The sequence below is a fragment of the Paramormyrops kingsleyae genome, chromosome 23, assembly GCF_048594095.1.
Source record: "Paramormyrops kingsleyae isolate MSU_618 chromosome 23, PKINGS_0.4, whole genome shotgun sequence".
NCBI lineage: Eukaryota > Metazoa > Chordata > Actinopteri > Osteoglossiformes > Mormyridae > Paramormyrops > Paramormyrops kingsleyae.
In genome coordinates this window covers 14824277-14852273 of record NC_132819.1, presented here as the reverse complement: position 1 = coordinate 14852273, position 27997 = coordinate 14824277, and the positions used below count along the sequence as shown (strand labels likewise).

The following is a 27997-nucleotide window of genomic DNA, read 5'->3' as shown; positions in this document are numbered from 1 at the left end:
CCATTTTGGTTCCGAAACCTCTCCTTAGGGGCACCTTAGACATTCTATGTATTTCTTAAATTTCTCCACCCGCTCAATTAATTAATTAACTGGATTTGATTTGCCAAATAAGGTGGGTAGTGGTCAAATCAGAAAACACATGAGTGAATTGGACAGTTGCTGCAAATACTGTGGTCATTGCAGGAGAGGTTTTGAAATAGCTGACACACTTTGACAGACATAATATCATAGTTTTATGAAGATAATTTAAATGTCATTTTCTGTGACTGCCTAAAACTTTTGCACAGTACTGTAAGTCTATGAATGACAACAGAATAAAAAACTTCCTCAGTATTAGATATGAAATATATAATAGTGATGCGGATTGTATTTTGCTAACCTAAATTAATGTACTAGCATATGCAATGCATTATAGCTCTTGTTATTTCTTATACATCAAACAATAGGTGGTTCTGATGAGTATGCATGCGTGTGTGTGTGTATATATACACAGTATATGCTACATATTATATGTGTTTGTACGTACGCTGTATATAGAGGGCATGGGGTATATCTTGCTGTCAACACAACAATGTTAATGACTGGCCTGCAAGGAGAAAAAATGATAGCTACAAAGAGGAAGAAGTTGGCTAAGGCAAACTGTTTAAGGAACCAAAGGTGAGGCGTGACTATAAAAGTTTGCGCTGGACAACAGAGCATCACTGTTGCTCGTAAGACAGAAACTGATCTGCTACAAGGACAAGGTGAGTGAAGTTACCACTATATTTATATTTTATTTGCATGCTTACATGTTTGAAGTTTAATGCATGACCTTCAGAAATCCGTGGATACTTCTGTCCCATTCTATATTGCTTTATTTCGTGGTTGCAGAGGTGGCATCTCTCCGTTTCGGTGTGTCCGTCTCTTTTCCCTTAGATGATGAACATCTGCACTTTCTGGCTGCTGATGGCAGGACTAGCCTCTGCGCTGCAGGCAAGAGCTCCAGCGCTGATGAAGATGGAGGCAGAAGAGCCCAGAGATCCCCTCGTTCCCCTGGGCGATTCCTCTGCTGAAGGAGAGAATACAGGGAGTCTGCCGGTGCACTGTGATTGGCAATATTTTTGTCCCTCTCGAACGACGTGCTGCCGTCATCCAGCTGGGGGGTGGGGATGCTGTCCCCTCAGACATGTAAGATGACTTCTATCTACCAGCTTAATTACCCAATGTTAATTACATTAACTATCAGTAATAATACCAGTATAAACTGTACAGTATATCATTAATGTAGACATTCAGCTTGCAACCAAATGTAGGGATCTGTGCAGAAAAAAGTGTAATATAAAAGATACATAATAAATTTACTGGACATATATGTTGTGATACGTTCCCTGTTTATTTTGTTGGGTGTTTGGTCCTCAGGCTCACTGCTGCCTGGATGGTTACCACTGCTGCCCAACCGGTCACCACTGTGACAAGACCTACAGCCGCTGTCTGAAGGGAGACCTGCCTTACCCGTTTTTCTTGCCCAAGCCTGCCACCATGATAAAAGCTGTTAAGGTACCTTCAGAAAAATCATAGAACTGCCGCGCTCGCTTAAGAATGCATTTACTGTTTGTCAGATGTTGTGCAGCAATCAGCATCATACATCTTGTTTTCTTGCAGAAGGATGGGAACCCCTGAAATGATCAAGATTAGAGTATGAATGCCGCTACGCACCATCGCAAATAACCAGCTTTTACACACCTTTTATATGCACTCATAAATATATCACGACTAAGGCATGAATTGCAGCTTAAGTGTATGCTTTTTTGCATAATAAAACAGCCACATCTCTTCAGCGGTGTGACATTTAGCAATGAAAATGTCTCTGTGTGCTCTTCTTTTGAAACACTGATACAAATATGCTTGAAAACCTATGAAATTCATGATGCCGTGGTACTGTAATGATAAATACCGGTTTGGTAAGCAAGGCTTCACATTGCACAAAGAGGACAAACAAGCACCAAAACATAATCCAATGGAAATGGTCAAAAACACAAGTCAAGTCCGAAGAAAAAGATCCAGATAAGCAGACAAATCCAAATCACAATCAGGAAAAAACCCAAGGTTCCAGGAAGCAGGCGCACATTTATAGAGGTTTCGTACAAACAAAAAAAGACAAGAAACATTCGTACTAACATTTATTAATGTACAATTGCTCGATTATACTTAATTACTCAGTTATTAAAAAGGATCGGTAAAAATTTTCCAAATATGGCTGAAGGAAGAGCATGCATTGAAGATGAGGGTCCAAATAAAGACCAAAAGCATCATTTGTGTGGAGTCACTTCAAATTAAAAGTGAATGAAAATGCAGGCGTCTGTCAGTATTGCACAGCCAAACTTAAATATCACCACAGCACGACTGCAATACAAATACATCTTAACAAAACAATAAGGTCCCAGCACTACGTATTTGGACCCCTAAAAAGACATTCAGGTTTGACGGACTCACCCAATAATTCAAAGTTAGCCGTATATGTGTGTCATTAAGCCTCTCGAAGACCCAGCCTGTCTTCATCATAACATTGACTTAAATTATTTTGCCTGATATACTTTCTACGATTCCTGTAGGCCAATGTCAAAATAATCGCTTCTAAAACGAAGGTTCGCTCCGTCACTTAGCCACATAATTTTACATAATATAGTACATCTAACCATTTACAGCCCTCCAAAAAGGCTGGGATGCTGTGTAAAATGTAAATAAAAACAGAATGCAATAATTTACAATAAACCCATATTTAACTGAAAATAGAACAAAGACAACATATCAAATGTTGAAACTGAGAAATGTTATTGTTTTATGACAAATATATGCTCAGGTTGAATTTGATGCCAACAATCCCAGATTATGAGACGCTTCTTGTAGAAGAAAAAGTTTCATTATTAGCTGTTAGGCTACATTTCATTTAGCGAAATTAGCTATATTATCTGTAATTACGTTTATTTATTTATTTTTAAATCACACTATAAACATAAATTTCTAATTCATCACTCTCTGTACAGTTTATTAGTGGCTCGGGCCGTTTTATACATGTTGTTGCTATGCAAGCAGTGCGGCTGCTCATACTAGCCAGCAGAGACCACTTGCCCCGAGGGGCATTCACATAGAAACAGGAACACCCTAAACAGGAACGCCCCTCATCCATTTCATTGGTTCTTACCCCATTACGTATTAAAAAACAGGAACGCCCCTCATCCATTTCATTGGTTCTTACCCCATTACATGTTAAAAAACAGGAACGCCCTAAACAGGAACACCCCTCATCCATTTCATTGGTTCTTACCCCATTACGTGTTAAACAACAGGAACTCCCTCAACAGGAACACCCCTCATCCATTTCATTGGTTCTTACCCCATTACGTGTTAAACAACAGGAACTCCCTCAACAGGAACACCCCTCATCCATTTCATTGGTTCTTACCCCATTACGTGTTAAACAACAGGAACTCCCTCAACAGGAACACCCCTCATCCATTTCATTGGTTCTTACCCCATTACGTGTTAAAAAAACAGGAACGCCCTAAACAGGAACACCCCTCATCCATTTCATTGGTTCTTACCCCATTACGTGTTAAACAACAGGAACGCCCTCAACAGGAACACCCCTCATCCATTTCATTGGTTCTTACCCCATTACGTGTTAAACAACAGGAACTCCCTCAACAGGAACACCCCTCATCCATTTCATTGGTTCTTACCCCATTACGTGTTAAACAACAGGAACTCCCTCAACAGGAACACCCCTCATCCATTTCATTGGTTCTTACCCCATTACGTGTTAAACAACAGGAACTCCCTCAACAGGAACACCCCTCATCCATTTCATTGGTTCTTACCCCATTACGTGTTAAAAAAACAGGAACGCCCTAAACAGGAACACCCCTCATCCATTTCATTGGTTCTTACCCCATTACGTGTTAAACAACAGGAACGCCCTCAACAGGAACACCCCTCATCCATTTCATTGGTTCTTACCCCATTACGTGTTAAACAACAGGAACGCCCTCAACAGGAACACCCCTCATCCATTTCATTGGTTCTTACCCCATTACGTGTTAAACAACAGGAACTCCCTCAACAGGAACACCCCTCATCCATTTCATTGGTTCTTACCCCATTACGTGTTAAACAACAGGAACTCCCTCAACAGGAACACCCCTCATCCATTTCATTGGTTCTTACCCCATTACGTGTTAAACAACAGGAACTCCCTCAACAGGAACACCCCTCATCCATTTCATTGGTTCTTACCCCATTACATGTTAAAAAAACAGGAACGCCCTAAACAGGAACACCCCTCATCCATTTCATTGGTTCTTACCCCATTACGTGTTAAACAACAGGAACGCCCTCAACAGGAACACCCCTCATCCATTTCATTGGTTCTTACCCCATTACGTGTTAAACAACAGGAACGCCCTCGACAGGAACACCCCTCATCCATTTCATTGGTTCTTACTCCATTACGTGTTAAACAACAGGAACTCCCTCAACAGGAACACCCCTCATCGTTTTCATGGGTTCTTACGCCATTACATTTACCACGCATGCCCACACCAGGAAACAAAGTATTATGATACCACAGCTACTGTTTAACTTACCTGCATTAACATGTCTGATTTAGGATATTTTCATACCTTTTTTGTCTGGTCACAATGGACTCTGGATCGATTTCCCCCTTGGTGCAATCTGTTTGGGCAGGTGTGAACAGAGTAATCGCACTCAGGTGCGGACCCAAACAACCATTCTGAGACCCTTGAGAGGAAGTGGTCTCAGTCCGGTCCCCACGAACTCTGGAGCCGTTCGTTTGTGGTGTGAACATGATCTAACTTCAATCCGACCCAACTTCCTTGTGCAGGTTTGAGCTAATTGTCTCCTGTAGCCAGGTGTGCTTTGCATTCTTGGATGAGGTAGAGCATGCAAACCAGTAGCAGAAGCTAGGTAGAGAAAGAGAAATGAACCGAGGTCTTACTTGGTCTAGCAGCGTGGCATGCTGGCGTCTTGAAATCTAGGCAGATGACTACATCTGTCAGCTCCCAAAAACAAGTCATAAAAACTCTGAAGTTTTCAAAATGTTCAGTCAATGGCTGAAGGAGAGAGGATTTGACTGGTCGACTGAACAGTACTGTATGAAAGTAACAAACTGAGGCAACAATACATAACACGGGAGACGTTCAATTGCATAACCCATGACACAGAAACTTCTTCCTGTATTTACAGACACATCTGACCAATAAGCAGAATGAACATTCTCACTTGGTTTGTAGTGGTGCATTGTTGCTTTGCTTGGATTTTTCTCTGTGTGAAAGCAAACCAGACCGTGGGGGAAAGTGCTCCAAGTTTACAAACTTAACTGATTTGGACCAGAGAAACCAAACTATAGGTATGAAAACACCCCAAGACAGCAATTATGGTGGGCAAAGTCACTGACAGCCAATCAGAATTCACTCTTTGACTTCAATGGGAAAATTTAAACTGCTGCCATTCTCACACTTCTGATGGCAGAGGAGGTGTGAGCCAACTTGCGGCACTTAAGGGGTGGAGTGGCAGAAGCCATGATAGGGCAGGTGCGTTTGGACTGTGGGCTGCCTCATGCCTCGCCCACAGTGCTGCCCGGACTGTCCCCTGCTGCTGCAGTTCCCCCAGCTACGACTCGTCGGTCGCCTGCGCCTTTGCCGGCTGTGCCGTCACCTGCCGCAGCTTCTGCTCCCTCCTCCAGTGTCCCCTGCAGCTCCCATCCAACGGGGTTCCCTTCGGCTCCCTGGTTCCCCCCTCCCTTTGCCTCTTTGCCCCCTAGTGTGGTTCCCCCTGTGGGTGGTTTCCCTGTGTTCCCCCCTTGTCCATTTGTTCCGCCTTTTTTCCCTCCCTGTCCCTTCACTCCTCCTGTTGGTGTTTCCTTTGGTGTCCCCAGGTCCTGTGTTTTCACCCTTGGTTCCCCAGTGTCTGTCTGCGCTCCCCGAGGTGTGTCAGTTGGTGTTCTGATTGCTGTCCTTGTGCCTGTTCTCTATGTCCGTGCTGTTCCCCGTGCCTTGTTCATGTTGTTGCATTTGTTCCCGCAGGTGCCGTCATGTCCCCGTTCTCGTCCCTTTGGGACGGGGTCCTGTCCTGCCCCGATCGTCCGCTCCTCCTGTCTGCCATGCCCCCTCATTAATCACGTGTGGAATTCCTGTGTTACCAGCTGTGTCTAGTCTTAAATAAGTCCATGTATTTAAGTACTTCCCTGTTAGTCTTTCCCTAGTCCTGTCATTGACGTCGCTGTGCTTATATTGTGAGTTTCCTTATTAAATCCTTCGTTTACCAGATTTCCTACTTGCCCAGTCACACTGCTAAAAAGTCTCTTGCTATAGAGGGTCCTTATTAACAAGTTCTCTCATAAACCACGTTACTGAAGGGGGTTTATTGTAATTCACTTGGAAGGAAAACTACAGGATCACAGGGAAAACAGGAACTAACAACTAGAGTAACAATGTCAGGACTGGATAGTGCAGGACTGGGAAGCACTTGTAACAAAGGCTAATGAGGGAGCACAATGAGAGGCAGCTGGAGTGAATCACAGTAGGGCAGGAATGAGTGGTAAGACTAATACAAAACAGGTGTAGCTCATTAGGGCCACTCTGGGGTAGGACGTGGGCAGAACGTGACAAGGTTGTTGCTTTAAACATCACAAAAACAAAAACATCAGCTGGAAAGATAACAGGATAATATGTCCCCTTATTATAAATCAGAAAAATCATAAATATTAGTTTAGGCGCCTTGACTGTGAAGAAATAAAGCAAGTATGGACTGATAGGATTTTTATATTTAATGGATATGAACAATACATATGCAATTCCGATTCCTCCCCAGTGTTGTTTTTTGCTGCAGCATATGCTAATCTGTGGATCTTGGAGTCCATGCATTAACTGGCGTGTTTTACAGCATGCAATACTGACTGCTGCACATGTCCAAGTATGATATCTGTCACTAACAGCCATCAATTGAACACAGTTTGTTTCATTTATATTTTGTATTTGTATTTTCGTCTTGTATATTTATATTTTCATTGGTATAGTTTTACACTTGTTCTTTTATTATTATTCCTTATTTGAGTATTATTTGCTGTAATTCTATACGCAATGTAGCGCTGATTTTGCTGATTGGAGAGTTTCATTATTTAGGACCAACCACTTCCAGAAAGAGGCTATTGGATGAAATGTTGCACCAGGCCGATTTCTGATCCCTGGACCAGGTCTGCCTCCGCAGGATCTGCTCCTGCCCTGGATGTAACCAGCCTGGGTTGGCAGGGTGTGGGATGCCATGGGAATACTATGCAAGGCCTGGCAGGATGAGAAAGAAACCCAAAACAGGGGAGGGCCCATTCCGGAAGAACTTAAGGAAACTGACACGCTCGATTAAACCCTTCGCTTCAATGCATGGGGGTAACAAACTCCTGCACTACTCCTGTACTATGGGGGAAATACTGTCAGTGCTATTTTAGGTCTAAACTATTACATTAAAACAGCAAAATCCCTACCCCCCCACCCCCCAGGACAGCTGTTGGCATGTCTATAATAAGGCACATGCACGCAAGCACGCACGCACACACACACACGCACGCACGCACATGTAGGGTAAACATATACTTATGGGGACCGCTCATTCATTTCAATGCACGCACGCACACACACACGCACGCACACACACACACACACACACACACAGATACAGAGGCTCCTCAGTTGCTGTTTGAGTCAGTCTCAACTTATGCATGATCAACAGTCCTGCTGTTTTTGCCATGTCATGAATAAAAGGGGAAAGTGAATTAATGCTGAATGTATAATCTTCCCAACACTGATGTTCACTGTAAAGGGCTGGCATCTTGTCTGGGGTGTACCACAGCCATGTGCTTTCTGCATCCTTGGAGAGGTGGATGGGTATGTGGGTGGATGTAGAGGTATGCTACCCCATCTACTATGCATCCATACTTGGCTCCAGGCATTCACTGCTGACACATCAATCCGCCTGTCGATCTCCTGCTGAAGCAGCACCACATAATGAAATAAACAAAGTAGTTTAAGACATTTGATCCCATTAGGGCTGTAACTCAAAAAGTATTTGACAGATCTTTTCAACCGTTGCAAACATGTTTTAAAGGCGAATATCTGGAACTGACCAATTTTTAAACAAATAGCACCAAAATCGAAAGAGCATTGCATAATGACAGCAAAGAGGCAGGCAGTTTACACATTGATATTGTCAGCATGATAACCCTTTTCCAATCTTTGCAGGCACATGGATGGATATTGGATTGGATTTTGAGACAAATTGCTCCAAAACTGAAGCAATGACATAACAGTGAAGAGAAGGATCAATGAGATGTGAGGGTTAACTTTGTGTACCGGATAACTGTTTTTGTTGTAAGAATTCAATTTACTTTATTTGATCTTTGATGGATCTTATTACCACTTCACAAATACATGATATGAATGAAAATCTACACCTGATAATCTTTCCCATGACAGACCCCAATTTTTGGGCCCCCAATTAGATGGGCGTGAAAAAGTTGTCCAGGGAATACAATGCTATTGTTCCAAAAGCACCTCCTTTCTGGTTATTTTCTTGATACGTTCCTTCTCAAGTCTTCTAAGGCAACTGTGATCAAACCTCTTTTCAAGAAATCTATTCAGGAAATGTGTGGTGTCTGATCATTTTACAATTACACTGAATGCGTTCTGATTGTAGGTATTTTTGCTTTTCAGTTAAAATAATTATATTGGTGTGAAATTTCTGCTTATTTATTTATTTATTCATTCATTCATTCAGCTGCAAAAACAGTACAGTTCTGATATTTCTACACATAGGTATTAATTATCTAGACCAATTTGCATTGGCAAACATCACATTCATAGTTTCACTGGTTCCCCCTGCAATCTTTCTTCTCTGTGTCTTCAAGGGCAATCTGTCTAAGCTACTTGTAAAATGCATATTTCCTGATGTCCAGTTTTGTGAGCTCTATTCTGCAAGCCGTAATTTTTTATGCGTATTTTAGGGATATAACAATGTAAAAGCAGATATTTGTAACTGGTGTGTCTATTTCCAACAGGAGTAGTCAAACTGGCTGGGCCTCCCTGTGAGCTGAAGGGAACTGGAGGTATCCTTTGGTGCATTTCAAAGATGTCCAGTCACACCTGAAGCCATATTCACAGCAGTGTCTGCCGTCCTTACAACACTGGCCCTGTGAAATCCAGAAATGTCTGTTTGTCACGGCATATTTCAAATCATTTTAACACTTCACAGCATACAAAGCACATCACTGTCGCAATTTTCACTTTGCATATGAAGCATTTGATCTTTACCAGTGAATATGGACAGCAGCCCCACTGTCCAGTTGGGCCCTGGCAGCACGTGTTACCAGTGGGGCAGAAGAAATGCATGTCGCAGATAATGATGGAGGACTGCGGCAGGCCAGAGAGGGCCGGACTCAGGGCCATCTGCGCCTGCAGTTCCTCGTCTCCTGAACTCAGCCCTTGCTCCGTACATTGGATCACTGCTTCTCCTCCAGCAGAGGCACAGCCCAGGGGAACAAGGGGGATGCTGGGCTCTTCTGCCTGCACCTTCATCAGCATTGGAGCCGTGGCCTGCAGCCCCGACTTCTCACACATCTGAGTCTGCATGTTGCACTGGAAGCCCTCGGGGCAGCAGTGAGACAGGTCCGGGCAGCAAACTGCCTGCAGCCACAAGTACATGAAACGTAATACTGTACTAACCCCATTGCACTGAATGTATTGTCAACTCTCCATCCATCCATCCATCCATCCATCCATCCATCCATCCACAAAACAGTAAATTGTCATGTGGAATCTATATCTAACCGGCATTCAATGGTTAGAGATGCTACTTGGTTACAGGATTTAGTAATACAGCGTTCCAGCTAGTCATACTCAAAGAAGGAAAAAACAAAAAGATCATACTGATATATACTGGATACTGAAAATATATCATATGACTTTATTTCACTTTGATTTCAACATCAAAGTGCTGATGTCTGTGTCAGGATTTTACCATTTCCTCATTTTGTCATGATTACCACAAGTCACATGAAATGATTTATCTGCAGTACTGCACTCGTTGAAGACGTGCATTGTAATGTACATTAAGTCAGATTTATAAAGATAGCACGCTATGATAAAGTACTGTGCAGTTGTCTTAGGCAGTCAAAGAAAATTATGTTTAAATGAAATTGATATAAAAATGTCATTACGTCTGTAAAAATGCGTCGGCTTAGCCATTTCAAAACCTCTCTTAAAGTCACCCCAGTATTTGCAGCAAACATCCAATACACCCATGTATTTTTCAAATCAGCCACTAGCGCACCGTGCATGGCTAACCAATACCTTATTGACTTCTTTAACCAATTAAATTAATTGATTAAGTGGAAATGGTGATGATTTGGAATGGCTGGTTGTGCCTCTGAGGTTTGGGAACTGAAGCAATGATCTTCTAGCCATTCAGCAAGATATCAGTCATTTTTTTGGAGAACAAAAGAAATTCTTGTTACTCTTATTATATTACTTTTTATGTGCATGTGTTCTAATGTTAAATTATGTTTCTTGCTAAGCAAATACACTCTTATTACCCAGATAAATAACTTTAAACGTTGCTTTGACTGCCTAAGATTTTGACACACTTCCTAAAAAAGCAGACGGATAAAACTCACATGTGGATAAGGGCAGCACCCATACCCACGTTCACTCTTGCAGCAGGTGGAGGTATCAGGACAGTATTTTCCATCAGGACAATTCAGAGAGACAGAAAGTCCTGCCATCAGCAATACTAATGCAGCAGCACCTAACATCTAAGGAAAAAAAAGGAAAAACTTGTACCGTTATGGCCGTATTATCGAGGTACAGTGATGAAGTTTCTCAGAAATCCCTCGAAAACTCAGATTTTTACATCATTAAAAAAACATTTCTACAAACGTCAGGTTTTGCAGCATATTTATCTTTTGTATAATAAGATAACGAGTCACCTTATTTTGTCGTCGTCACCTTTGTCTTCTAGCAGCAGTGCTATGAGTTTGCTGAAGATCTTAAGGTTTAACTTCCTTTTTAAATAAATGGAAACTGAAAGAAACACTTGCTTAATTAACCCTTTATGGTAAGCAATAGGTCATAAATATATGTTTGGTATGCAGCCCATTCATTATCATTTATGTTAGAACTTCAGAAAACACCATTTTGTATGCTGCGTTGCAAATAGATTTTATGAAAATCAGTTTGTTTTCCAGTTTGATTCAAGGTACAAACGAGAAGCATGTATTAGACTGAACACATGACAGGGCACCACCTTGGACAGGATGCAGATCACAAGGCACTTTATGGGGCAACTACGGGCAATTTAGAAATGCTAGTTCACCCAACCCAAGAATTTTTGATCTGTGGAAGGAAACTGAGGTACCTGGAGGACGTCCACATGAACACAGGAAAACTGAAAGAGGTCTGGTGGGATTTCTGGTGGATATGTGACATTGATTCTCCGGTCCCCTTGTACACGTTCTTGAATGTGGTTGCTTGATTCGAAATATAATAGGACATTAGCCAATGCAACAGTGATTTTGATTGGGCGCCTCCGAGTGAGACTGAATATTGCCCATTTGATAATGTTCTTTTATAAATGGGCAGGGCCATCAAAACTCCAACCTGACCATCATGGCATTAATTCACACTCCTGACCATAATGCTACTTAACTGACTATATAATCCTATCAGTTCACATACGTTTCCAACAAATATATGCAATACTGCATCATCAATAAATAAATGAACAAAAACAACATATTGTGTTGTATGAAGTTCTCGTTTTCATGACTTAGCTTACCGGAATTACTAAATTCTGTAAAATTCAGGCAAACATTATAACGGGTTCACACATTTCCTAAAAATATACCAGTTTTATCAAAATATCCTTGTTTTATGACTTAGATTATCTAAATCACTTATGTACAATTTCACTTGTTCACAAACTTCCAAATGTCATATTTAACTCATGGTGACGTCTCTTATCTCACTGCCACTTCACATTCAGCCTAACCTATGTAGCTGCGCTTGTAATATAGGTATTCAATCCTTTTTCATGTAATGTTCTCATTGTTTTGTCCACCCCAGATATTTTTACATATAATTTATAGTTGTATATATAAAATTTACATCAAATATTTTGGTAAACAAAACAAGTGGTTATCAACAAGACTACCATTTATACAAGAAAAAGTCATATAGCATGAACAGTACATGCATGTGAATTTTTTAATTCAAATTTCTTTGCTACAAAAATCAGTGCATTTTTAATGACAACTTCAATATGAGGTTGGTATGAGCACAGCACTGATACGTGCAGTGAAGGTCCTATACAGACATCTCATAGAGGGGGCTGGAGGTCACAAAACAAACCTCTCAGCAACTCAGCTGTGATATTGCCATGAGAAACACCTCACTGACCGCTGCGTAAAGTGAACGTCACACGAGAACCATCTATCACATGCCAGCTAGTTTCCAGCCACATTTTGCTAAGCAGACTGTAAATCCCATAAGAATATTAGGGAGAAAAACTAAGGTCACACAAGACCTAGTCATAATGTACATCATATACAAATATGTGCAGGAAATTAAAATTTTATTGCAGATAATCCACGCGACAGTCAAATGGTAACACTTTTATTTTGATTGAAAATTCTTAAAAAAAAAAAAAAAAAAAAAAAAAAAAAAATTCCGAAACAGCAAGACAGTTTCCCCATATTAAAAGTTTTGTGAGTGAAGAGTTTGCTTTTCTCCAGAGTCCTGGCTCATGCAGGCGTTCTTTTGCCTTGGCAGCCCGACACCCGCCTTTCTAGGCATGCACTCACACCCCTGCCTGTACCACTAGGGGGCGTCACACAACGACGCCTTAATCCGACTCGTGATCCGAGCTGGAGGCCTTCTTCTTCTTTCTGTGCTTCTTTTGCTTCTTTTTCCTCTTTTTCTTTGATTTGTCCTGGAAGAATACAAGATAATCCTTTTGGTTTGGGTTTCTCCAATTCCTCATATGCACACTTGGGTCGTAACGGTATGCGTCTTTGTTGTGTACGCTTTTGTACGTTACCGGTTCAATATGCACAATGAAACAAACTAATACATTTATGCAGACACTAGTGCACGTAATACTGAAGTATCACTGTACTTAAGTTTTTTCTGGATTTGTATTTTTTACCTTTGCAACTTTTACTTTCACTTCACTACAATGCTGAGCAAAATGACTACGACCCACGACACCTCTGCACGAGACCACCGTTACATTACATGTCGGCTCATTTGCCACTTGTGCGAAGTCTCGCCTACGACATGTTCATTATTAAACCTGGCCCTTAGGGCCAGATCAAGCTTTTTTCCCATAGAATGAAAAATGATGTAATGTCATTCTGCCAATCTGCACTGCCAAGCTCGGCAAATTTCACAGCTTTTTCCCCAAAATATTTTCTTTATATCATCTTCTTATCCTCGCAATTCAGTTTTCCTTATTGTGATGCACCATAACTTACAATGCTGTATTAAACCTGTATTGAGTGGATTTTAAAGGGTATTTTGCTTTTCTCAAGATCTAGAGATTTTAATAAGTAGTACTACTTTTGAAACTTAAGTACTATTAAAACCAGATTTGTTTTACTAGGCTTTTTCTTAAGTAATACTTTGATGTGGAATCTATACTTTTACAACACGAAAAACATTATCAAAATTCTGACTGAGTTGATTATGGCTAATGCTGATAACAGGCATTTTGGGAACATTTCTGTTCACTAATAAACTACACCATCACTAGAGAGAGTATTTGGTAATGCCAAGACTGTTGGCTGTTATAGCAATATCAGATATGTTGCTGGAAACACACCCAACATGCTAACTCACTTGAGACATCATCCGAGTATGTGTACGACCAGAGCACGAGAAACATCCTCTGCAAGTTTTTCTCCTCAGCTACAGGGTTGTTTATTGCTACAGAAATGTGACCATACTCTGTAGTAAAGAACATGGCATTTAGTTCATTATGATTGTTATATTATTGATTTTTTTAATTTTACATTTTTATTTTTACAATATGCAAAATAAGCTTCCCTTAGATCTTGTAATTCAGACATTTTGACAGACATTGCCTTTGGTATACAGTTCTTCCTAATTGTGCTTGCAGTTTTAAAAATAAATTTCAAAACAAATTTTGTCTTCCCTGCTGTACCGAAATTGCACTGAACTGTGAATCCAAAACCAGGGTTTGTACAAAACCATGATTCTTGTGCACCATTATATTCCACAACATGCACAGAGTTACTGACCGTACTTCTCTCCATATGTTACTGGTGCCTGCACACGGTTACTGACCGTACTTCTCTCCATATGTTACTGGTGCCTGCACACGGTTACTGACCGTACTTCTCTCCATATGTTACTGGTGCCTGCACACGGTTACTGACCGTACTTCTCTCCATATGTTACTGGTGCCTGCACACGGTTACTGATCGTACTTCTCTCCATATGTTACTGGTGCCTGCACACGGTTACTGACCGTACTTCTCTCCATATATTACTGGTGCCTGCACACGGTTACTGACCGTACTTCTCTCCATATGTTACTGGTGCCTGCACACGGTTACTGACCGTACTTCTCTCCATATATTACTGGTGCCTGCACACGGTTACTGACCGTACTTCTCTCCATATATTACTGGTGCCTGCACACGGTTACTGACCGTACTTCTCTCCATATGTTACTGGTGTCTGCTCACGGTTACTGACCGTACTTCTCTCCATATGTTACTGGTGCCTGCACACGGTTACTGACCGTACTTCTCTCCATATGTTACTGGTGCCTGCACACGGTTACTGACCGTACTTCTCTCCATATGTTACTGGTGTCTGCTCATGGTTACTGACCGTACTTCTCTCCATATGTTACTGGTGCCTGCACACGGTTACTGACCGTACTTCTCTCCATATGTTACTGGTGTCTGCTCACGGTTACTGACCGTACTTCTCTCCATATGTTACTGGTGTCTGCTCATGGTTACTGACCGTACTTCTCTCCATATGTTACTGGTGTCTGCTCACGGTTACTGACCGTACTTCTCTCCATATGTTACTGGTGCCTGCACACGGTTACTGACCGTACTTCTCTCCATATGTTACTGGTGTCTGCTCACGGTTACTGACCGTACTTCTCTCCATATGTTACTGGTGTCTGCTCATGGTTACTGACCGTACTTCTCTCCATATGTTACTGGTGTCTGCTCACGGTTACTGACCGTACTTCTCTCCATATGTTACTGGTGCCTGCACACGGTTACTGACCGTACTTCTCTCCATATGTTACTGGTGTCTGCACACGGTTACTGACCGTACTTCTCTCCATATGTTACTGGTGTCTGCTCACGGTTACTGACCGTACTTCTCTCCATATGTTACTGGTGCCTGCTCACGGTTACTGACCGTACTTCTCTCCATATGTTACTGGTGCCTGCACACGGTTACTGACCGTACTTCTCTCCATATATTACTGGTGCCTGCACACGGTTACTGACCGTACTTCTCTCCATATATTACTGGTGCCTGCACACGGTTACTGACCGTACTTCTTTCCTTCTCTTCACTACTTCTTTTCTGTTTCTTCGAGTCACCCTAGGATGGCAGCACAAGATCACTTTATAATAAAATTTTTTTATTTTATATTTTAAGAGCACAAAGAGAGGAAAAAGCATAGGGCTCGGGGGGCTCACCTCCCCGATTTCGGAGTCCGCATGCGACTCAGGGGACGAGGCCTTGTCGGGATGCTCCAGCTTCATCCGGCGACGGCTCCCCTTGTCATCCTGTCAGGCAGAGTCATTGTCACACCTGAACACAGGGCAGGTAAAGGGTGACCGTGCTGAATGGCCAGTGGCTTTTACTATGAACTGAAATGACCTTTTCCCTTTCGGCGTTGTCCCCCCTTGGCTGCTTCTTTTTCTTTCTGGAAGGTTCCTAAAGAGAAGTAGAGAAACCACTCGCAGTGACCACATAACGGCACACTAATGGCTGCATGCTGCAAACATGCATGTAAACGCTAAAATTCACACTTGCATTCATGTTTTTAAACAAAGCCTGTGTTTTTTTTTCCATGCCATTGGTATATCGGATTTTATAATCATGACGTTTTTGAGACAGATGTTGATGGGCAAAAGCTTGTGATGGAAACCTGCTTAAAAGCTTATGGAATGACCTGTTCCCTCAGCACATTTCAAGCTTGAGAACCAGCTGACTAGCTGTGGCTCTTTAGTGTTTCCCCAAATACCAACACAAACACGGGCTGAATAGTAGGGCTGTAACGATGCATTGATGCATGGTGAAGAGTTGATTACCAAGGTCAATTCACAAAGAACGCGCTACACTGATTATCTTTGCTGTACAACGTTTTTGTAAATCTCACCCAGTTTTGCAGCGCAGAACGCTCTATATAATAGTTAAGATTCTTTTTGCCACAATGCTTTTTTTTTTGTAGAGCAAAAGAATTCGTTGTTTTTGCTATACATGGTAGCAATGGTCAAGACTAAGTTAAATGTAACAGCCTTAGAAATGCATGATATACTGGCTAACATATCAGTATTGACCAATATGTGTTAAAAGTCAAGACAGATATCGCCCATCAGTCTAATGTGTCTATCTTGGCCAATATTTAAACTTAATGAATACTGAAAGCTAGCAGCAAAAGAACTAAAGACACAACTACTAAAATAACGGAGATGATCGCATTAGACAACCTGCCATTTTCCAGAGTTCAGAATAAGAGATTTTGTTGGATCATTCACCACTTAGGTTTCAAAGTACCACTTTTATAATAGATTTTTTTTTTAATATTAAATCTATCTTGCAGGTAGGTCTTTTGTTTTCCACAGAATAAAAAAAAAAAAACACAACGCAACGTTATTCCGCTAATCTGCGCCAACAAGCTATACCTCCAGCAACCACCAATCAGGTAGCGCTTCCATTCATGCAATAGTTCGCAATCCTGTTCCTGGAGGACCCCCTTCCAGAATGTTTTGATTCCAACCCATGGTGTACTATGGACCATCTGAGCCTGATTAAGATTTGGTTTGGAACAGGAGCGTTACAAGATATTGAAAGGATCAGGGACTAAGTCAAGCTTACCCGGGGACTTTTTAAAGAAGGAACGACATTGGGGCTAAAGTATTCGGCACTAGGCTCAAAATACTCAGGGCTATAATCCCGAGTGGTCAGACCTAACAACGCCTCTGGGTTTGAATAAAAAGAACCTGAGATGTCAGCCGGTGCCCAGTGAGACCAACAAGGTACCTTGCTGTCAGATTCTGATTCTGATGAGTCGTCATCTGACGCCTTTCTGACACGCTTCTGCTTTTTCTTCTTCTTAATCTTCTTTTCCTCCTGATTACACAAAAAAAAAGATTACAATCATAGAAAGAAAGAAAAAAAAAAGAACCCAGCCATCAAATAATAGTGAAATATTTAAGGACTGCACAGAAAAATATTACCCAAAGGATCTCAAAATGTTTTCATTAACTTATAGTTTTAAGTCTAATTTTAATGAAATATATGACATTTTAGATATGCAAACTAGATTGTTACGTAAACAAATAAAATATTCTTGCCTCATCAGATTCGGACGAGCTGCTAGAGGAATCAGAACTTGATGAAGAGGAGGAAGACGAAGAATGCTTGACCAAACACAATGGAAAGACTTTATTAGATTTTAAAGTTGTCTAAAGCAGTGTATGGCACATCAGATTAAACCACAAAGGGTTAAACGGATAATGTTCTAAAGGACGCCGAACGCTTTTGCCGTTCATTAGGACAGAGGAAAAGTTCTCTCACCCTGCTGGCTCTCTTCTTCTCTCGTCGCTTTTTCTGGACACAAAGACAACGGGAGAGCAGTGAGCGGTCAGCGGAAGAGCAGTGAGCGGTCAGCGGAAGAGCAGTGAGCGGTCAGCGGAAGAGCAGTGAGCGGTCAGCGGAAGAGCAGTGAGCGGTCAGCGGAAGAGCAGTGAGCGGTCAGCGGAAGAGCAGTGAGCGGTCAGCGGAAGAGCACTAAGGGAGATGTGACCGAAGCGACAGGACGCACCTCTTTTTTTTCTTTGTCCTTCCTGCCGTCGCTCCCCCCGAGAAGCTTGTCCCTGTTCTTCTCTAGCTCCTTCTTCCACTTCTGCAGAGAGGCAGGCAGTTTGGACATCAGGGGCCACATAGGAATCACATTATCAGAATAGATACTTTCTTCCTCCCTGTGGGGAAGTTTTGCAGTCAGAACACAGGGTCAGCCAATGTCCAGTGCCCAGGACCAGTTGCGGTTAAGGGCCATGCTCAGGAGCCCAACAGCGGGATCACTCCCGCCACAGGATTTGAACCGGTGACCTTTTAATCAGGGGCACAGTCCTAACCTGCAGAGCCACACAACCCTTATACATGTGTGACTCTGATATAGCCTCAAAGACTCGCTACTGTTCAAGTCATAAAACAGCCACAGACAGCCCAGCCTTTTGGAATCCCAAATGAAAGGCACCCTAAAAGCAGAATGGATACAGAGCCCAAATGACAGATGTTATTACCGCATTCATTTTCTCCTCAAACTCTGCCAGTGTTCTTGATCCCTTCTTTTTCTTCTCCAGTTGCTCCTTCACCTCCTCCCTAAAAGATTTAACCTTCAGACTCCACAAGATTCAGCAGGAACAGTCACACTACAATAAACTTACAATAGACTTTACTATGTACTTTCACTTGTAGAAGGAGCTTTCAGCTATAACATTAAGTGTCAAGATGGCACAATGTGTTGTTTTGTACACAAAGCATGAAGAAACATCTTATAAATTGTGATCTCAGGGTCTGTAGGGTTTGAATCCCAGAGTCAGGAGCTACTCAATACATTTTCACGTCGCCTTTCACATTACGAAATATAAAGATGCAAATGTTAATATACAAAATTATGTTACAAATATTAAACAAAGGAGATCAACACCCTCCCTTGGGTTATTTGCGGGACTGCATGCACACAGGTGTATTGGTTGCAGCCCTTACCACGTCGGCCTCGGTCTGTTCAGGTAGTCCTGGATCGTGGTTCCGGCAGATGGCGGGGGTCCCCGGGCCCGAGCCGCCGCTATGGGGTTAATGTACGCCTGCAGACATTAATTAACGGGGGGGGGGGGAATAACATACGCCGCTAATTTACCACACCACAGTCAAACCAGTGCTGGGACCCAGGGCCGGATTGTACTGCATAGTTGTCCCTTCCATCCGATTATGGTTAAATTACAGTAAATCCAACTTCGAGATAGATAATTAGGCAGCCCAGGCAATAGGTTTAGCCAGCGACTGAGAAAACTATTTGTTTATCTTGCTAGTCAGTTATCCAGACGCACGGTGCTTTTATCATAATTCCCGAAAAAGGCAACATTTTGTGACTTCATCACCTCTCTAAATATTACTGGTTAAATAAATAGGCCGGTAGCATGGTCAGCCGCGACTTAAACGGGACACGTAGCCACACGGGAGTGAAGCCGCCGAGTCGGCTGATAAAAGCATTACCAGGTCTGTATTTGGTAAAGATAACGGCTGGTAATGTAATGTTCCCGTTAGTTTTGTATATTCGGCAGGCAGAAACAAAAATGAAACAAGTTTTTTTTCCAACATTTTTAGAAATCACATTCTGCACCAAAGGCAGCTCGAGTCTTTCAAGAGTAGGCCCTTCGGCCACGGGGTCCGTTTGTTTTGCAGACCGTGATAACGATGCCAAACGCGGTGGAGCCTTCCACGCCCATCTCGCTAACCAGCCCCCGCTGAAGCACTTTTAGGGCGCGCTCGGGGAGGTCAGATTAGCTTGGACTTACCACTCTGTTGTCTCTCTTCCCCATTTTTACGGATTTAGCCGCGCATGCATACGGTTAACTTTGAGGCTTTATTTACATCCCTCCGCCGATGATGTAATTCTTCTGACTGGGCCCGAACCGGAAGTGGTGCCATCTAGCGGCCACTGTGTTCAAAGGTCCACAGGGTGGGCTGGTGGTCATTGCCGTTTAGGAATCTGTCTGTGTGGAGTTCGCATGTGTTCCCCGTGCAGCGTAAGATACCTTTGGGTGCTCTGGTTGACGAAGACATGCACATAGGCAAATTTTCCCCATACTTTGGGTCAGAAGGAGACAGTACGCAATACATGTACATTTATGTATTTAGTAGTTAGCTTTTATGCAAATGAGAAATCAGGGTCAGCCACTCCCTGTGGCAGTTGGGATTTAATGGCCCAGTCTGGGAAATCACTCTACCGAGTGCGGGATTTGAACAGGAAACCTTCCGATCGCAACATGCTCGCACTTGACCCGTTTGCCTTGTACTGTCCCCCACTGCCCCGCGCTGACATTGCGCGTAACCCACTGAGCCACGCCCCCTATTCTAACTATGTTCCCGGAGGTTTCACAGTGTAAAGCCATACTACCGCAAAATTAACGCAGAGGGATCGATTAGGAGGTGGGGCAGGATGATGAAAGCTAAAAAGCGGCCGGTGGGCTGCCTCTTGCCAACATACGCCTTATAAATACCCTGTATGTTTTGGGATAGACCACAGCAGTGCTTCCCAACCCGACCTACAGGGCCACGTTTTTGCTCGCTCCCAGCTCCCTGCCAGAGAGTGCACACCGAACTACAGGGTCACCGCAACACAGCCTAAAATAAGTGATAAGGAAATGTATAGGTGGACACATGGGTAAGTGTCGTTTTGGTTGTTGTTTTCTCTGTTGTGACAGAAATGTTTAATGTAGATGAGAAACAAAGGGCATTGAGTTTACACACAGAAATATTTATTTTAGAAAAATAAAACTGTCAAGCAGTCAAAGCAGTTTGAAACAACAAGCTTACATTCAAGCAGCTTTAGTCATTGGCAGAAAATTACCACCTTTTATTTAGATTGGCTGGATCTATACATGGGTTGGGCCAGAGCAAATAGCAGCAAAACCTGTTTATAAAATCCTACAAAAATAAAAGTACACGCCCCCACCTCTTAAAGAAAATGTTCATAATTTTTTTTTTTTTTTACCAATACTGGTTATCATACTGTACAATTTAACATACTTTCCAATTAAGAATGATCTTAGCAATCAGTTCAAATCAGAAAATAATACACCACCAAAAAGCAATTGAACTCTAACGTTTCAGGGTGAATTTTATAAATAAGGCTGAATTGCATGTAAATAAAAATAAAAAGCTTATTACAGGTTTCGGCATAAAATTGGCATGTAATCTACTGCATTAAATTTGCCTCCGGTTGGTTTACATTACAATACTGATTCTTAAATTTACTGATCTAACTAGATCCACATACACGAGAATACAGTACATAGTTACTCTAGGTAATGCAATAAAATCAAAGCATTTCTCTGTCCTGAATGGTTTCTGACTTGGCACAAACCACTATATTGTCTGTCACGTGTGAGCCCATTGCAAACGTAACATTTTAGCTAAATACAGTAAAAATTTCTCAAGTTCATTAAATACCCTACACCAACATTTCTATTTTAATGGTATTTTACTAGCAAAAAAAAAAAAAAAAATGAAAAAAGATCAAAAACAATAGCCCCAAATTTGTTAAACACCTTTTCTGAATTGTTCAACTGTTCATCTTTTAGAATCCTTAATCCATAGAAATGTATTCAATACAATGTCAACCAATATAAAGATTAATATTGTTCTTACATTTTTAAATAACAGTAATAACAATATTTGTATTCTCCAGCACTGCCGACTGAACTTGAAGCGCAGAAAATGAGCAGGATCGCTATACTTAATATATAATGAAAATGTATGCTCATCGCACCGATTTCACCACCATGAACTGTTTATTCGTTATGAGCATGCGCATATTTCACAAAAATGTCACTCTAACAAACTGAATATTTCATGCACAACAGCATAATAGTTTATATGCATTTGTTATACTTCTGGTAATAGTCTCCTTTTTTTTTTATCAGTAACCACACTTAATGCAGATAAAGACACCTGAAATATTGAAGGTGGGTTTGATGATTGTAGGAACGACATCAACGAGAATAACAAGGTGAAGAGGAGCTGAGCATGGGGGCCGAAATGGCTGCACAGAAATACTCCTAAAAAGTCTCATTTACTGACCCCATTTCTCAGGTAGGCCTGTTATTCAGGAATGTAAGCTGGAACATGTGAGTGTACCAAACCAAAAAATAGAAATATTAAAGCCACATTTGAACGCCACCTTGTGGGCTTGTTTAAGTTAGAGTGGAAACTGTCCAGAGAGGGTTACAATAACGCTAAACATTCGCTATCTACTGTAGTCCCCCTTACAAAAGACCCCTCAACAGTTTCATTACAGTCTCATTAAGAACCATCAGAAGAGAGGAACATTACAAGTATAGTCCACCAGAGGTATCAGAGCTTTTTAGCTTGGTAAGGACATTTAACAAATATATATTAAAATAAATAAAACAGGAATATTTCTTATTTTGTAGGGCAACAGAGTGCTAAAGATGTATTTTAGCTCATAAAACATTGTTTTTGAAATCAGGCGAAATGCACCATGCAACAATTTCCATGGCGAGCTCTGGCATGCTGGCGCTTCAGGTTCGAAGGAGGTGCAATGGCTTATCGTCATTTGCACATGATGCCAGACAATGAATGTTAGCAAAACTTAAATACGAAAATCGATAGGGTCAATAAATAACTAATACAACGACAAGGCAAAATCAACATTTTCACTGAGGTTGGCATGGCACAGTAGGAGATACTGTCTTGGGGGAGCATACCACCCACAATGCACTGCAGCAACACTCAGCAACATGGAAACCCTCCAGCTTAATTTAACCTAGACTACCCCTGTAAAGGTAGGCCTGTATAGAATGGGTTGATCTAATTTTCAAAAATGTCTCAAAAACAAGAACACACTCGTTTTCCCTGGGAGGTACTGAGATGTTACGAGTGGAAGGTGCTGAAGTGTGCAGGGCGAATTTGCCTGTATTAAGGCACAGGATTCTGGATGGGAGCATCTGTATATCCCAAAATCTGGTGCAACTCACAACAACATAGCACCAATGACAATAACCCCGTAGCACTGGAAATGCACTCGACAGGCTGCTATCATTGCTGAAAATAACTATTTACACCATCATCAGTATTCTGTAACTGATATGGAGAACCCCATTTAGCATAAGAACTCATTTTGCTCAATAATTTCTTTGACAAAAATAGATAGAAGTGGTAGCAAACAGCCAATGGGGACATAATACTCAACACAATACTGAATTTTCCACAGCATATTCACATTTTCTGAAGGCATTTAACTAATGATTTTTTTACAGTTGTATTTACACATAACAAGCAACAGGCTGAATCATAGTCATTCAGATAGGTTCCCTGAATTTCCCGCTATGGGGGCAGACATTTGAGTGAGTTGCAGTAAAAAAAAAAAAAAAAGACGATGAAAATTGGCCCAAGTTTTTAAGATAGAGGGTTTACATATCCTCAACTCATAATTAAAAAATAAAGACACACATGAACGCTAATCACTTTAGTCACTTTACTTACTGCGGACTGTTTGGAATACCACTTGCACTTTATACGGAGATTTTCCATCTATAATGACAAATCTTTACATTATCCAAGACAGAAGGACTGTGTAGTGGGTAGTTACTACATGTCTAAGTAGATAGAATACTGTTGGAAAAATTACTTTTAGCTTATATATAAATTAAAAACGTTGGAAATTAAACCTGTCCTAGTTAATTAAAAAAATAAAGGTATTAACTGATATATGTGCGTACTGTACCTTTAAATTACCTGCAAATTGCTGGTAAGCATTTATATGACATTAGAGTGAATGGTAAGAGGACACATCCCTGTGATGGGTGTACGTGATGAAAGTGAAGAAACAATCTGTCAGAATGTGTTCTTTTACCTAAATGAATCCTGAGTATAAACATACAGAATTAAGTTTAAGGACACGAAGATGTCATCGGGTCCGGCTCCCCAGTCAACGAAACCCTGTTGTCTGAATCCTAACTGCTCAGCTGAAGACCAGCAAACTCACTTTCAGAAGTTAAACATTTAATTACATTTAACATGTACAGATAGCTTCAAAGTCTTTGGATTTTGTTCATTGTAGTTTTTCAGTAACAAAGTTATAACTTACTCTGCAGGTCTAAATTATTCCCCTAGTCATTTCAGACTTATTTTTACTGGCCAAAGATGAAATAATGCAACAAATAAGACATTAGTGTCACAATGACATAAACATGCATATAATGTGATGGAATTAGTAAGAGATCTGTTCTAAAAATAGATGTGAAAGTATACATATGATGTGTAATCGTATCACATTTACAGTGTGTCCTGCATATATTTTTATTTGTGGAGTTTAAACCAGTAAGGTCTAGTATACAAAATTATGTTTGATATGTAATGACCTGTTGCATCCTATAATTTGTCTTTCTTTTTTCTATTGTGATACACAGCGTACCCGCGCATGCTTACATCCCCAAAAAAATGTTCTTCGGGACTGATAAACCAAGCTTTCTAGTGCAGTCCTGGGTCTAAAAATTCAGGATATGGACAAAAGGCCAGTTAAAAGAAGGGAAAAAATGACCGCTTCATCCATGCAAACACTTTCTGTGACATGACATACCTCCAACAATGAACACTTACACTACCCTAACCCTAACCCTACCGCTACCACACTACGTCCTCCGATCTCCGAAAAATTCATGGGTCACGCCACCTACGCTGTGTCTGCAGCCACCTCATCCACACTGACCCTTTCGTCACCACGTAAGGCCCACCTCAAGAAGCTTTTTTCACAAACTACACACCACACTTACTGGTCTTCTACAATGACTGGCTGCCATTATGTACAAACTTAATGGTTTTCACAGAACACATTTACATGGCAGTAAACACAATGGCCTGGAAACAACTCCTGGATTTTTACATCAACTCCATTATCCTTTATCAAAGACCTAGAAAAATATATTACAGAGACATATTAGAACTTGTTTTTCATAACTCAGCAGACCCATCTTTTTCTTTTTGCACGCGTCAGGTAATGTACCGCAATTATTTAATCCTGCTTTGTATCAGTTTGTCTCCAGCAGCCTTGCAGCAGTATATCGGAATAACTGCAACGCTGATTAACACTTGTAAAAGATGGGAGAGCATTTAACTTAAAAACACACACACAGACACAAACTAGAAAAAAAATTCAACATAAGTATATATATAACTGTACACACAGTCATCTCCATCAGCTTCAACAGCTGAGGCTGCTTTAGAAACTGAGAGCATATAAAAATTTAATTCACGAATGACAAAACATAACCAAAGGCACTCAGCAGTATATATCGCCGCCACTAGGGGGCAGAGATGACACAGTCACTTAGCACATTCCATGATGTGATATGCAGAACGTTGATGTTCCGGGAAGTGGGGGGGGGGCACAAGCCAGATGGGGAGGGAGGGAACTGGTGGGGGTGCTGATGATCAGCTAAATAGATGAGCAAACATAAGTACGGCCATGAACTGAAGAGAACAGCTGGAGTGGTGAGACCCAGGACCCCCTGTCTGGGGGGGTGGGGGGGGGTTCTTCGAAAGGGTGTCCTCTGGAAGACAGCATGTGAAGAAGCAGCTTCTGGAAGTCCAGATTTTTCCCAGGTGGTCCGATTCTGAACAGGATGTCTTTGCATTGTAGTAAAAAAAAAAAACAATTCCATATCGTGGGCAAACTATTTTTGATTCCATTATCAAGAAATCAAAAGAGCAGCATACGTTGTTGTGGAAGACTTTGTTCCCTCTCTTTTTCAGCAAAAAATATTTCAAACCACCCAATTAAAAGCTAATCTCCTTGAGTCGAGTCCGTGGTGGCAGACTTGTCCCCTAGGCTGCCTGCTTCTCCAGCGATGACTTGTTGCTAGGGATTTGTTGGGAACTCTTGTTGCTAGTCTCCATATTCTGGAAGTACGGGTGGGAGAGAGCAGCGAATGCCGAGATCCTCTTGGAGGGATTAAATGTGAGAAATTGCTGGAGAGAAATCATTTGCGAATAGTTAGCGGCAATTTAGAACTGCACTTTCTAGGCAGAGCCATGACGGTTAACACACCCTAGAAGGTGCGAGTCCAAGGTTAGTGAAGTGGGGGCAGGGGGATTACCAGCAGCAGGGCCTGTGCCTGCTCATCCATCTCCAGGACGAGCTCAGCGATGGGCCTGGGGGGCCGAGGGGAGAAGGCACTCTGAGGGAGGGCCACGTCCATGGGCCAGTCCTCCACGCTGGGCACTCCTACAACACTGCGAACAGGAGCAGCATGTCAGTCAGGGTGCTGGACGGACACACACACACACACACAACGTCCTCATAAGGTCAAAATAGCATTTTTAATCACATTGCGGGGGAAACCTAATTCACACACACGCACACACACACACTACTCAGGCCAAAACTTGTGACAGATTTTTATGAAACTGAGTTTCCCTTTGTGGGGACTGAAAAAAATGTCCCCAGAATAACAGGTTTTTATGACCTTCTGGGGACATTTGGTCCCCACAATGTAATGTGTACCTGGACCACACACACACACACACACACACAAACTCACTACAGGCGCAGTCATGCATTCTCGATTAGGTTAATTGAAAACTCTAGTCAGCATTGATGCTAATCCAACCCACCCCCCCTTCCCCCCCAGATATCTTAGGCATCAGAAAATGAGGGGGGCATTCTACCCGAATGGATGGCTGCTACCTTCTGACTGCATCTGTCGTAAAGCCATGTGCTCAGGACCGCCGCGGTAACTGGAGCCGTGACCATGGCCTGCTGGGGTGTTAAATTTCCACCGGGCCTCCCATGGAGGCTGGGTCTTGTTCACTAGGACTTACAGGAGTCTTACAGGGGTGTCAAGCGAGCCCTCGCCGCAGTACGGTGACATGTCTGACTGCGCTGCCCTGCCCTGCATTATCAGCCTAGCAGATGCACCCATCAGATGACTGCACTGTGAAAAGCTGTTTACACTATTTGCATATGGTGTCTGAATCATGGGGAACCCAGCACTTACTCAAAATCTGAATCATGGGGAACCCAGTACTTACTCAAAATCTGAATCATGGGGAACCCAGTACTTACTCAAAATCTGAATCATGGGGAACCCAGTACTTGCTCAAAATCTGAATCATGGGGAACCCAGTACTTACTCAAAATCTGAATCATGGGGAACCCAGTATTTACTCAAAATCTGAATCATGGGGAACCCAGTACTTGCTCAAAATCTGAATCATGGGGAACCCAGTACTTACTCAAAATCTGAATCATGGGGAACCCAGTACTTACTCAAAAATCTTGCCCAGCTGGTCTACATCAGAGTTTCCCTGAAAAAGTGGTCTAAAAAGGAAATAGAAAAACGTAAGTTACTGGCAACATTAATTTTTCAGGACCGTTCTGCCTGTGACCAAGCAAAATTAATTAAACTCTAAATACATTGATCTGAATAACAACCGAATGGCCAAAGCATAACTGGACCTTTAAGGATAATCTTATCGAAGTTCAAGAAATTATTTTTTGAATGGGATATAGAACTGAAATATATTTATATTAGGTGAAGTAAGTAAAATATATATTTTTATGGGAATTATAGGGACTAAAGTTTGTGGGAATTGCTGCAGTAGATCTGAACCATTAATATGTCTGCTGAGACCCTACATTTCCCCCAGGCTATGATCAGGTTCGAGGGTGATTAGGAGGGGTACCAAGGGGTAGAGTATCAGGCCGATGGGGTGGTCCTCACAGAAAGAGGCCTTTCGAAAGGGTGTCCCTCTACAGGCTCAGAGCAGCTGCTGGAACTGATGTCATGGTTCCCTCCCTCTTAATTTACAAGTGTCGGTTTAGAGTTCCCACCAGCCCACGCACACAGGCGATGAGGAAATCT

General features: G+C 41.9%; 3 protein-coding genes and 1 long non-coding RNA gene across 5 annotated transcripts in view; 1 reads left to right on the top strand and 3 right to left on the bottom strand.

Annotated features, from left to right (window-relative positions):
* Positions 1-8779: 8779 nt before the first annotated feature.
* Positions 8780-11230, bottom strand: LOC111843974 (progranulin-like). Its single transcript, XM_023812021.2, has 4 exons — positions 11030-11230; positions 10718-10855; positions 9357-9728; positions 8780-9235 (listed from the first exon to the last, which is right to left on the bottom strand). Exons 2-4 carry the CDS (start codon positions 10853-10855, stop codon positions 9110-9112), a joined length of 636 nt encoding a protein of 211 aa, XP_023667789.1. The 5' UTR covers positions 11030-11230; the 3' UTR covers positions 8780-9109.
* Positions 11231-12287: 1057 nt separating this feature from the next.
* Positions 12288-20313, bottom strand: fam133b (family with sequence similarity 133 member B). Its single transcript, XM_023812019.2, has 11 exons — positions 19907-20313; positions 19098-19195; positions 18632-18710; positions 18151-18231; positions 17904-17936; positions 17681-17746; positions 17367-17456; positions 15981-16037; positions 15797-15886; positions 15648-15698; positions 12288-13029 (listed from the first exon to the last, which is right to left on the bottom strand). Exons 1-11 carry the CDS (start codon positions 19928-19930, stop codon positions 12943-12945), a joined length of 756 nt encoding a protein of 251 aa, XP_023667787.1. The 5' UTR covers positions 19931-20313; the 3' UTR covers positions 12288-12942.
* A 205-nt stretch (positions 20314-20518) lies between these two features.
* Positions 20519-22326, top strand: LOC140581834 (uncharacterized). The gene is made up of 2 exons (XR_011984850.1): positions 20519-20775; positions 22098-22326. It is a non-coding gene; the product is annotated as an uncharacterized lncRNA (long non-coding RNA).
* cdk6 (cyclin dependent kinase 6) overlaps positions 20848-27997 on the bottom strand; it is a 41523-nt gene continuing 34373 nt past the window's right edge. For both annotated transcript variants that reach the window (XM_023811861.2, XM_023811860.2), the window contains exons 6-8: positions 27403-27453; positions 26231-26366; positions 20848-26102 (exon numbers count right to left, since the gene is read on the bottom strand). In XM_023811861.2, the coding sequence (XP_023667629.1) occupies positions 25959-26102; positions 26231-26366; positions 27403-27453 (331 nt within the window). In that variant the 3' untranslated portion in view covers positions 20848-25958. The remainder of the gene's footprint in view (positions 26103-26230; positions 26367-27402; positions 27454-27997) is intronic.

Bases quoted from the DNA above. Each gene is read 5' to 3' on its own strand.
- LOC111843974 (XM_023812021.2), bottom strand. From the start codon at position 10,855: ATGTTAGGTGCTGCTGCATTAGTATTGCTGATGGCAGGACTTTCTGTC. The intron at 9,729-10,717 runs GTGAGTTTTATC...TTGTGGCTGCAG, and splicing joins GGTGCTGCCCTTATCCACAT to GCAGTTTGCTGCCCGGACCT. The intron at 9,236-9,356 runs GTAAAGATCAAA...TGGATTTCACAG, and splicing joins GCTGCTGTCCATATTCACTG to GGCCAGTGTTGTAAGGACGG.
- fam133b (XM_023812019.2), bottom strand. From the start codon at position 19,930: ATGGGGAAGAGAGACAACAGAGTG. The intron at 19,196-19,906 runs GTAAGTCCAAGC...TAATGTCTGCAG, and splicing joins GGAAGAGAGACAACAGAGTG to GCGTACATTAACCCCATAGC. The intron at 17,747-17,903 runs GTGAGAGAACTT...TGTTTGGTCAAG, and splicing joins AGAAGAAGAGAGCCAGCAGG to CATTCTTCGTCTTCCTCCTC.